This window comes from Metopolophium dirhodum, chromosome 3, assembly GCF_019925205.1.
Source record: "Metopolophium dirhodum isolate CAU chromosome 3, ASM1992520v1, whole genome shotgun sequence".
In the NCBI taxonomy this organism is placed as follows: Eukaryota; Metazoa; Arthropoda; class Insecta; order Hemiptera; family Aphididae; genus Metopolophium; species Metopolophium dirhodum.
In genome coordinates, this window is record NC_083562.1 from 1,873,154 (window position 1) to 1,886,230 (window position 13,077).

Below are 13,077 nucleotides of genomic sequence, written 5' to 3' on the forward strand. Positions count from 1 at the left end.
AATACAAGAAGATCTTACTTCTGGTCTCTGGACCACAATAAATGTTTGTTTTAATTTGTTTTAATTTTTGTGTACATAACTCATTGCTGTTCATAAATTATACATAATATATATATGTTATCTCTAAGTAATAATTAAAATCTGTGAAATTGCCGTCAAGCGTTGATTTATACCAAATAAATAAATAAATAATTATATACATATATTGGTATCATCATAAAACAATGATATCTCCCCGAATCACTCCCCCCTCATCAAAAGTTTAAATAAGCCACTGATCTGATGTGACAAAAATTGGTTGTCATCTGACTATTATATTTGTTATACATTATAAAACTATACAAGTATTGAAGTATTGACTGTTCAGTGTTCACTATTGTTTTATCTGTTATTCTGATGAAATATAACGATATTTTATGCTTTAATTATATATAATATGCAATATACGACGCTTTAACGAACAAACAAATATTCAAGTTTTAATATTTTAATCATTGCGATGTAAATTAAACGTTTTGCACATGTGTTGTTCAATTACTCAATGAAGTATGAACTAAAATAAAATTGTTTTTTTTTTAGCAGAGAAACTTTATATTTATCTCAAATTGTAACAATAGTATAACGTCTATATATAATATAGTAATAGTATACCTATAATATACCTATATTATACATATATAGGTACATATATACTTATCATAATATAATATATTATACAATAAACATATGTTAGGTAGGCACGTAAAGATTTGAGGGGCTTGCTTACCAAAAATGTCTTATAGCCGCATGTTCATATAGGTAATATAAAAAAATTATTTAGGTATCTATAGTATCTACAAGTGTCAAATATCAGGGCTAGTAAACTATTATGGTTACAAACTGTAAACAAAATTAATTATAATAAAAAATGATTGACGAGAAAAATGCACGCCCTTTTAAAACTAACACAACGTTCAACATATCCGTGCCAGTGTACCACTCAAATATTTCTATAGTGATAAATATGTCAACCGTTTTTTTTATAAGTGCCATTTACCAACAAAAACCGTCCATAGAATATTCTCTTATGTTTACTTGTTTCAAAATTAATTTATTATAGCCTACTATAGGTGCCGAGGGTACCGCGTCAGTCACTGATTCGAATTCATTGATAAATAATTGGATTCGCAAAACGATTCTGAGCGAAGACGGTTTGTCGACTGTCAGCCTATATTACTTGGTAAATTTTAATATTTTATGATATATATACATTTAATATGCTATTATAAAGAAGTGTATTTTACTATTATAGTAATACGGTAGACGTTTACGGTATAGATAGGCAATATCTTAAAATTAAGTTGACAATTTTACCGAAAACATTGCATTTGAAAATGTCTTCGAGTATATAAAATATATTAATATAGGTAGGTAAAAAGTTTTAAATTCTAGCAAGAAAAATATTTTTGAATTACAACAAAATAACTAAATTCGTTATTCTTTGTTTAAATAACTAATTTCATTCAATTTTTTATTTATAATGTCTATGAAAAAAACTGTGTTGAATGTTGATATATTTTTAGATTTTGTTTTCAGTGTAAATTGCCTATGAGAAATTTCGATTACATTTTCAAGACTTAGCTTAAAAATTGAAAATTTTATACATTTTTACCAGCAAAATAATTCGGTACATTTTCGTGATTTTGACGAATTTGTCACAATTTTAACTTCAAATACAGTAGAATACTACGATGACGTATACCTATAACGATATTCCGGATAAACTGGTTCCCAGCCATGTAATTGGTTGATTTCATATCTCACGTGCAGTATGTTTTGGTCATAAAGATGTAATGATCTATTTTTTTTTTTTTATAGTTTTCTAGGTCCCTTGAAGATCGTTATAAGCAGATTTTACTGTATTTATTAAAAATTCGTGGCATTGGATTTTTAATATTTTTAAATAGCTATACGACTAGAGCTTACGACTTACGAGGAATCTTGAACTCAATTTTCATCCACAATTATATTGAAAAACGATATTTTAAAAAAAAAAAGATCAAACGTCTATAAAAAAAGTCAAAATAATTTGATATTTATAACATGTATAGCAAATGTTTTTAAAAACATTTGGTAAAAATTTCAAGTATCCACGTTAATATTAATTTTTGAATTACGAAAATTTAAGAAAATAGATTTTGTCAAAAACTAGTTTTGAGTATAAACTCTCGTTTTCCCGATTATTTTGAAAAGTAGGTAGGTACAGGGAATTTTTAATTTTGATCTCCCATCAGTACCAGCTAGATTCTCTTTTCACCAGAAAAGTTATTGAAATTGAAGATCGAAGCATATATTTTTTACTATAAATCGTGTTTAAAACAAAACAAAAAAAACACACCAATGTATAAAGAATCAATAAATTCATAGCTACTCTCAGAATCTAAAAGTCAAATTATCTAAATTGTATACAAATGTTTGTTTTAAACCGCTAAAAGTTGAATGGTCATACCTTGTTAAATATTACTCTAGTACTCTACTATACATAGATTCCTTAGGAATTTATTTCTATTAAACACTTTAAAATTCTTTAGGTCTCCATAAGACAATAATTAAAGATAGTGATCATCTACGATCTACAATCTACGACCATTGTATAATATTGTATAGACGCCCTGCAATTATTACGCACAATATACGTATTGTTGTATAGAACAAATATTAAATGTGTTCCAACTTAACTTTTCAATCTCGGTCCATGTAAAATGTCGATATGTTATATTATAGTTTATATAGATAACGTCGTATCACCCTTCTACAATATACTACAATAATAATAATAATAACCTATATATTATATTTGTATGATGGTATAATACAACAAAGCGTAAACACACAATTAAAATAAATAATAATTTTTTTATTCAATGTTAATTTAATAACTTATTATATAGATCATTCGAGTATTAAAAAATGCCGAACAAATGCATAAATCTTACACGGGTAGGTATAATATATTAAACAAAATAAATATTTCTACTATGTACCAAAAAATAAATAAATAAAAATAATGAACTTGTTAATTTATATAGTTTAATAATTATTTAAAAAATGAAAATGTCCATATCTTTAACAGGAGAAAAATCGTTATATCATCATATTGTTTTCAAAACTGTAACGCGTATTATAATAACAGAAGAGTTTATGCCCAAAATGAAATTGTATATGGAAGATATAATAATTAAGTTATACCTATGTAAATACGTAATAATACTGGTATTGTGGAATGATTATGACATGGCAGGAAGTTTAAAATGTTACGTTGGAATGTACGAGTATACTTGCTAGTTGCTGTGTATAAAATCTGAAGATATTGGGAAATTCGGCGTCAGTTTTGTATATAAATTTGGGCATGGAAGGTAATGGAAGATAAGACGAGCCTTTTACATATGTCTTGTGTTTCCAAAATTGAGACCACTTTGATTCGCTCCCTTGTTGGATCCATATTGCAGACTGATGATAGTTTGGCCTGCTTTGAGTTTGTCTTCGCTGAAATTGCGAATATTTTTCTCTGCTTCTTTTGGTCCAATACTTGGAGCACCGAATTGACCAGCCTATATAAAGTATACATATTAATGTATTATGTAATTTTTATCTCAATATCTATAAATGTAAATGTTTTCAATAACAATCAATCAAAAATAATTCTCAACTATACCTTTCTACCCAATGACTGCAAGCAAATCACCACAGAGTTCAAGTTTTGACGTTCCCATAAATCTACAGATTGGAAGGTTTCTTGGGAAGGTACGCCGATGGATACAGCCACCGCCAAAAAGTTATTGATGTTTTCCATACACTTAAAAGCCATCGCGCTAGTGTTCACTTTCTTAACGGATCCAGGAATTAGAGTGTTTACCAATCTACGGGTAATAAAAAATATTATTATAAGACTTCAGCAGAATCTATGTAAAAGGGGAAGTAATTATAAATAAACGCATATTTTGTACACAAGTTAGTTTATTATATAATTATATAATATAAGCAATATGAAAAAAGAGAACGGAAATATGTATTTCACCCGGTATTTTATTTCTGGTCTAATATTAAAGGTACGCTCGCCGCATCGCCATGTTGTCTCCGTCTTAGGAACGTACAACATGGCAAATTTTACGTTTACAATAATACATTTTACTGTGTAAATTATAAAATTTGAGTTAATAGTTGTTATAAGATTTAAAGGTAAGATCTATAGGGCATCTCTGAGGTTTTTATTGATATTTAAGCAAGTTATGATCTTTTTGAAACTGTATATTTTTTGTACATTTTAAAATGATCATGACTTAATTCAAAATAATATCAATAAAATCCTCCGATATGCCCTAGATAATAATATGACCTTTAAATTCACTCTAATTTTAAAAATAACAGTAAAAATGTAAAATGGATTATTTTTAACGTAAAATTTGCTATGATGTACGTTTGTAAGACCAGACAACACACGCGGACGTCCTCTTAATCATATTTTGGAACCAACATTCCGTATTCGGATTAGTAAAAATGTATAGTATAGGTGCACTACTATTTTATAATGTTATTTTAATATTATATACATATTATGTAAATAATACAATAGGACATGTTATATTGTATATAACATTAATATAAATTAATGATTAATTAAAATAAAACGATATGAAAGTGACGAGAGATCTTTATGAACAATTCAAGGATATATTTTATCAGTTCGAAAGTAATGTTTCATTTATTACGTAGAATATGACTCACTGGCACAATACTTGTCCGTCCTTAAGGACTTCAAAAAAGTTGTCTGGATCACCAGATGTGTTCAATGGCAAACCAGTGACGCTGCTCACCCACTCTAAACATTCTTGGGCTAGATCTTCACTGTATTTGCTGTTGATCTATAAAAAAAATAATGTTTTAAAGGTTAGGTTATTTCTTGAGGCAATGAACAAGATAAAAAGCATATCTTAAATGTTAACATTTTTTCCATTGTTCTCACGACTTATGCAGTACCGTGGTTATATTTTACAATTAACGCTTTATTATAATTCGCAACTAGTAAATACTAAATATTGATGTAGATAGTAGGTACCAAATAAGAATGTAAAAATAAATTATGTTAAAATCTTTCAATGAACTTAACCTTAAATAATTTTATATAATTTAAATAATTATATATATATTATATGTTATATAAAAGTAATAAAATGTTATATACTTATACATTATTTATTTCGAATACTATAAACATTTTTTAATATGTTTACTAGCTATTTATTATAATTAAAATTTGTTTAACTTTTTAACTTCTTATAATGACAATATAGGTACATTTTTAATTTTATATTTTAAAGCAGAATATTTTCCTGAATATTTCGATGTGTACAAACTAAATTTCAAAAGAGTGTTTAGTTAAGGTTTGGTTGCATAAGGGCACCTCAGTAAAAGTTTGGTCCAATACTAAAAGTCCACTCTTGAAAACTTTAAATGGTTACAAATTATAACTTACAACTAATAACAAAGTGTAAATTAAAAAATGTTATTCAAATTACCTACGTAAAATTAATAATTTTCATAAATAGTTTACGAAATTATTGAGTGTCTTATGTTACAAAAACAATCCCGTATAAATAAGTAGAATAGTATAATATTATAAATTATAATATATTGGTAAATTGTTCTGATTTAATATGTATTCACAGCCTATGAATATATTTTACAATATACTTCTCATTTTGTTACTCGCCTATAGACTACAGCCCAGATATACAATTTATTATATAATAATATCTGCTTCATATATTTTATTTATTTAAACATATTGTCAACTGTGGACTGACGGCAATTACAATAATAACTGAAGTATCAGATAATATAATATAATCGTATGGAAATAACAGTTAACGATAATATTTAACATAATATATTACAACACTGATATATTATTGTGAAATTTGCATAAAATACACATATAACTGTTAAATTAATTCCTGATCTATTTCCTATTTCATTGCTGTAAACAAATACATTTTATAATACTGTCGTTTAAACATATATGTTATATTAATATTTATATTACAGTAAATTAGAGAATATCATATTATATTTTTTTTTGTTCGGTAGTATTTTCAGCGGAAATTATATTTTTCAACATGTATTCATATGTATTATTGTAACTCTCTTTAAATAATTATTTTTATAATATTCGTACCTATTTTGAAAATATTCAATTTAGCTATTTTGGGTTTTCAATCATCAAAAAAACCGAGATATGGGCAAATTTCAAATGAGTAAAACATACAAATAGTAAGAACAATAGCCAATATTATAGGCATAATTCACTTAAAAATTTTTTTTTAAATTAATTTCCCATTATCTCACTATAGTTAACAGCTGAATAAATAAAACAATAATAATTCGTTAAACAATTTTAACAGTTAATACGTTTATCTACAAATTATTACTTGAAACATGTTACCTACTATTATGATTATCACACCGATATTAAGTATTTGTATTAATTCTTATTCTTTTTAACTCAGGCCAATGGAGAATAATAATTTATATTCAAGTGCCCAGTACATTTCTCGAGAATGTGCCGAACGTGGAATAATTAGTTGCTGATGTCATCGCTAAAATCAGCCAACAACAAAAACTCGTTCCTACTGTTTATTTTTTAAATTTCTAGTCATCAAGATTCAAGAAGGAAGCACGTATATCTTACGTATATTTATATGCGAAATCGTGAGTACACAATATTTGAGATATAATTCAAAACATTTTAATACCTTTATTGTTATCTACCATAACACAATAAAGTTATTAATTATAATTTTCTACATTAATATTATACGATTAATCAATTTTATTAATACTACACTACAATTTAAAACATATAATGACTTTATGACTAATGAAGTTAATTTATTTTAATTTCAAGTTTAGTAGATATAACTAACAAACAATTTTAAAATAATGTAATAAATTATATACACTAAAGAATGAAGAGCCAAAGTTGACAGTATTTAAATAAATTGGTTTGAATAATTTAAAATTATTTTAAACTTATTACCTACTTCTAATTATTCAATATTAATTATTATATTATATAGGTAGTACCTATAGTCTATACACCTTTGTATTAATTTTAAAATGTGTCATTGATAGGGTAGAAATTTGATAATATTATTCAGTAGTATTACCTACTGTTGTGAGGACTCAAACGCACCAGGAACAAAGATGACAATACATTTTCCATACATGATACGATTAAATTATTCACTATTATGCATAGTAATAAGTAATAACTATTTAAAAATCATACTCCTCATCTCCACTTACTGTCCCAATTGTTTCTACAACTTGCCTACTGACGGCTATAGCCCCTATTTATTAAATTATCTGACATCTATCAATATTCAAAACATTTTTTACTTTCAATGAGTGGATGTTACTGGGCTGGAGGCGGGGGGAAAGGGAAAAGTGACCAAGCCAAGCCAATTTCTTAAAATAATTACTCCGCTTTGTAAATAATTCTGTGTGTGTGTGACGTGTGATAAACCGACAAACAATAATAATAAGACGTTATTTAGACATTCAAGATTGTATGTGTGGGATTGAAATATTTCCATTAACAACAAAATTAACTGCGATAAGAAAAGTATAAATTCTATAAGTTGTCTTCTCCGGGTATTTCTCCCTTAATCTGACGTGTTTAAATATAATATGACCCGTTGAGTATTAAATTGGTTGTTCTTAATTTACTTTTTATTTTTTCATTCTACCTTGGCATAAAGAGTATAAAACATGGACTTTCAATCTTAGTCCGTGCCTCCGTGGTATGAAATAAAAAAAACTTGATGCAATATATCTACTATAGTTTTATGGTATGTCTACTATGTCTAGTCATTACATTTTATTAGTTATCAAGTATAGCGGATACTAATAGATATATTTGAAAAACATAAGTAGGTAGACACCTAGAATTCTTTGTATTGCAATTCTTGAAAACACTCTTCCAAAAAAAAAACATTATTTTCCTTAATTTACCATTCTGGCTTTATCATGGCTTCATCTATTCTTTTGTTTATTTATATTTTCTATATTATAATAAGTAACTTAATTGTCATTTGTTGAGAATAATTTTTCAAATAATAATAATAAATAAAAAAACTATTTAGCATTATTTCAAGAGATATTATATAATAAGCTAATAACTATTGGCATTAAATCGGATGTCGTGCAGTTTAAAAATGAATGATAATTTTAATCAGTTTCCACTTCCATAAAAAAAATAAGTTTCAAAGTTCGAGTACTTTTTAGTAGTGTTTTGTCCTGAATAAATACAATAAATACAATAATTTATATAATGGTTTATTTAAAAAATTTAATAATTTAAAAATAAAATACCTACAATCATTGATTATAAATACTTGGTATTTACAATCTATATGGAAAATTAATAAAAAATTGATAATTTTAGCTTATAAACTGTAGGTGTACAAACGTTTTTACCTCGGTTTTTACACAGTCAAGTTTTAATCATGGGTTAGCATAGTTTTATATCCTCATCAGTCATCACTCATCACACGATTCCAGGCATTTAGTTTTCAAAAACCCATTGACCTATATATACAGCATATGATAGCGAGATGGCAACGCAAACGGGCAACAACTAATCGACCCACATTGGCCATATACGGTATCTTATTTGAAAAAGCGACACGGCCATATATAGAAGAAATACAAAGATGAATCATCGATTGATACAGGAGGCCATCTGTTTGTACTATACATGTATTGGAATCAAGGATTTCGTCAAAAAAAACCCTTCATCACTTATAATTGGTTATTACTATAATTTAACAATATTTAGCTAAATAAGGAATTGCACAAAGAACTAAATCGAACAGTTTAATTATATGTAAACTATTCAAAAAAAAATGATTTCTTAATTACAAAACTCATCAACATAATTACCTTGCCAGATGTTATAACTGTCACGTGTTGTAATTAGTATAATAAAATCTTTATAGCAGGTGCTTGTTCATTGCAGATTATAATGAAGATTTCGATGAAGATGTTATGTGAATCAAAGATAAGTTAAATACTAAATATTAAATATCCAACTAAAACTACATAATATATGGATCTCTAGTCTCAACGCTAAACAGTAACTCAAGCTGAAAATATATACGTTAAAATGTTGAATTCATATATTTAATATAATAAATTAATATTTATATTTGCAATTATGCTACACCATCCGAAACATTGTTAAAAACTTAAAACCCCAGCTAAAACAAATTCATTGCCACACTAATTTCAAAGCAAAATATATTATACGCTATGGATTATACCGAAAGTTGTTAATATATTATATTTAATGATTATGATTATGGAAGACATTTTAGTTATTCAGATGTAACAATATGTATTAATTGTAGGATTATAGTTTATAGGTATATCTAAAATAAAAAACAGTTGATAAAAAATTATTTTTCGCATAGAATGCTAAATGGTATGACGACGTACGCATGCGTCATGTTTCTAAACTGAATACAATCGTTTAGTGTTAACGAAAATTGCCCTACACGAACACGATTAAAATTTGCAATACTTATACTTAAGTCTTAAATATTTAATCGACCGAGACAAAAACTACGATCATAATTTCATACATCATTATTATTATTTATATGTCTTTTGCGTTTATTATGTACAGACTAATTAGGTACAACCATGACGATAGACGTGAGACGGCCGACGGTGTAAATATGTAGAGATGTAAATTACGCCTACGCAATGACTTTTTAACTTTGGTATGTCGAGGAGTAATAGTTATTCGAAAAAGACGCGTTATCTTTGTGTTGGAAGGAAAAACCGGTTCGGTCTCCGCTACAAGCATAATATAATATTATGTGTGAGTGTAGGTGCAGTGGAATTATCTGAAAAGAGACGTAATTTAACCGACATTTTATCGGCGAGGTATGCCATAGTATTAGAAGGTACATACACTCACTACAGTATACCAATATTAGTATAATCCTATACAATATTATATTGTATGTAATATTGATACACAATAAATATTAAATAATATTGAATAGACATTTAAAAAAAAACCGTATTTATATAGCGTAATATTACTTAGTATTCTTGGGATATTGTCGGAGCTTATATAAAAAGAAAATATCGTGATTCAACGCGAGTGAATAATAATAATATACCTATAGGTACGTGTGTAATATAATGACTGATAAGTTATAACAATAATAAGTAATAACTTATAACGAATGCGAATAGTTTTGGAACCGTAATTTGCTATTTTTTATATAGTTCCAATATAGTAGTGTTTAATACGGTATAATATGCGCAGTTTCGCGATTCAAAGCTCCGTTAAAAAATATTTTGCAATTTTATGTTCGTTTTGTGAACATAGGTTTCTTGTCGGATATCGCTAGTTGTAAATCACACTACAAAATACGTGTTGAGCGAGTAGAATCGATTAACTTATCGACAATCGTGAATCGTCGCACAGGAATTTTAGTCCCATCGAATTTTTATTCGTCACCACATCACAACAACACTGGCGTGTACCTAATTTACTGATTAGTAATTAATAATTATATAAGTATTTTGAAATCACGTAATTTTTGAATTGTTTATACCTAACTAATAATATATTATATAGGTTAGGTATAGTATTATGTGTTTTATTACATAACGTGCGGGCTTTACGAAAGTTAAATACCTAGACACCTAGTGGCTAGTATATAAAAATAATGTGGTTAGAATTCAGAATCGATCGAAAAACGAGAGTAAAAAGTTCCATTTTCATACTAAACTAAATGGAGTAATGAACGATGCGAAATAATTCATTTAATTGGATTCAGTTCGATTATCGGGTTACCGCAATGTTTACGGGTTGCGAGTTTACGACAAACAATGCGTAATGTAAAAACAACATTACTAAATACGTGTATCATATATATTATGTCTACACTTATTTAATTCGATATACTGTTTATGTTGTATGTATATATATATATATAAGCTCATACTGTATTATTCGAAGAATACTTTTTTTTCGTCATCATGTTAATAACATGCAACGGCCTATAAAATAAAAATAAAATATAGTGCATACGCAAGCCAATTTACCCACAGCATGTAAACAAATTTAATTAATTGGATTTGCCCAGAACGAGCGTGGACTTCGAGTCCTGGGTGCGTTTGACCTATATAACATGTAACTTTTTTTTAGTGCACAACCCACAGGCGCCGGAGAGGAGGAAAGAGGGAGACGTTGTGTGACCTGCTCTTGCCACTATGGCCCAACAATAATATTTATTATCAATTGATATGCCATGGATGCCACAATATAATATATTTATTATTTATACATAATATTTTATACGTATCTACATCGCACCGATGAATTTGGAACCTTGGAATTCGGTATTGGTTGGAAAACAAAAAATTCGTCATACCGTTGCGCGTTCTTTTGTTACACTGTTGAAATATAACTTGACTACCTACCAACCTTGGTTGCGATTTACAATAATAGATTTTGTTGGTAAAATAACGATCAATTGCATCTGCAGCAGTGGGGTTCCGGTGAGATACGATGTCCTGTAGTAATTTCTACAGTGTATAAAATGATCTGTATTGGCGTATTGTGCTGCACTAGAGCTGCAGAAAGGTTATAATGCAATAATGCATACGCGTACAGAAATTCGAATTGTCCAACGCGATGGAATTGTCTAAAAGGCTAACCCGACACTATAGGGTATCCGAACTCTGCAGGACGCTTTTAGACCGAGGCCGATATTGAACATTGCCATTAAACATGTACTTATAAATGCTTTCTCTAATCGACATAAATCATCTGTACGGAATACGTGTTTGCGAATATGTTTTACACGAAAATCGCAACTGGCGCCGACCCGAAAGTTATAGTACCCCGCGTCTTGCATGTTAAACTATTCAAACGGTGGTTCCAGCACGGTTTATAATTATGTATTACCATCAAACACCATAATACAATAATATTATTATTACGTGTACAATTAATAATAATGGACGGCACATGTCGGAATCGAACAGGTGTATTAGATGCACAGAGGTTACACTAAAATGAACATACCTATATTATTATAATAATATAGCAGCTGCACATTATAGCGTACGCTGTATATAAGGTCGACACCACTCAATATCGTGATTAAACGCTCCGTGCACCGTCGACACGGAATTAATTTCATGTACAGTGCAAGTCGTGTGTTCTTCTGCACGCGGAGCGTACGTAAATCGTAGTAAAATATTATAATTTGTACACAGGTAGGTACACCGACAAGTGCAAGTGCACTGCCGATAGTAATAATTAGAAAATGTGTATACCAAAATAATGAGAGTTGGTGGTTACTCACTTTGCGTTGCGCTTCGGCGGCGAAACCAGACTTGGTGGCCCTGTTGTTTGCCATTTTCGACTGAGAATTCTATAGGATATCGGAATGGAACTGGGCGAAACGGACGTCGACGACGACGACGAGTGTTTCGATTATTGTTTATTATGCACGCCCGTGACCGACGGTTATTAATAGTATTGTGTGCTGTGATCGGTGACGACTGACGGGTACGATCGGAGCTGCGGCGGACGACGTACGTACAAGACTGGTCTGAGATAACGACTGATTGGGCGACGGGCGTCGGCGACGGGTTGTCGAGTGTGAACCGGACTGTTCCGTACGGTTTTATTACGTTCGCCGCGAGCCGAACCTTACCGACGACGACGACGACGACGACGACGATGACTACAGAGCGGCGGCGGCGACACATCCCGCAGCAGCCGCCCGCACGATCGTAACCATATTATTCAATATTGTTATTATATATTATGGTTGTTACGTCTTATTGGCTGCAGTCTCCAATATTTTCACCATACGTCGTCTTGTTCAGTAGTTGTACTCTTGTTTATGCGATGTCGGCGCACTATTTGTTTTCTCTCTCTCTGACCCGGTTTCAACGAGGAAAATTGAAGTTGAACTGAACCAATCTTATGCTTTAATATTA

At 29.3% G+C, this 13,077-nt stretch overlaps 1 protein-coding gene across 1 annotated transcript; it reads right to left on the reverse strand.

Annotated features, from left to right (window-relative positions):
- Positions 1 to 2,875: 2,875 nt before the first annotated feature.
- On the reverse strand, positions 2,876 to 12,745 carry LOC132941396 (myophilin). Its single transcript, XM_061009433.1, has 4 exons — positions 12,435 to 12,745; positions 4,765 to 4,901; positions 3,695 to 3,899; positions 2,876 to 3,590 (listed from the first exon to the last, which is right to left on the reverse strand). Exons 1-4 carry the CDS (start codon positions 12,486 to 12,488, stop codon positions 3,420 to 3,422), a joined length of 567 nt encoding a protein of 188 aa, XP_060865416.1. The 5' UTR covers positions 12,489 to 12,745; the 3' UTR covers positions 2,876 to 3,419.
- Between the last annotated feature and the right edge of the window lie 332 nt (positions 12,746 to 13,077).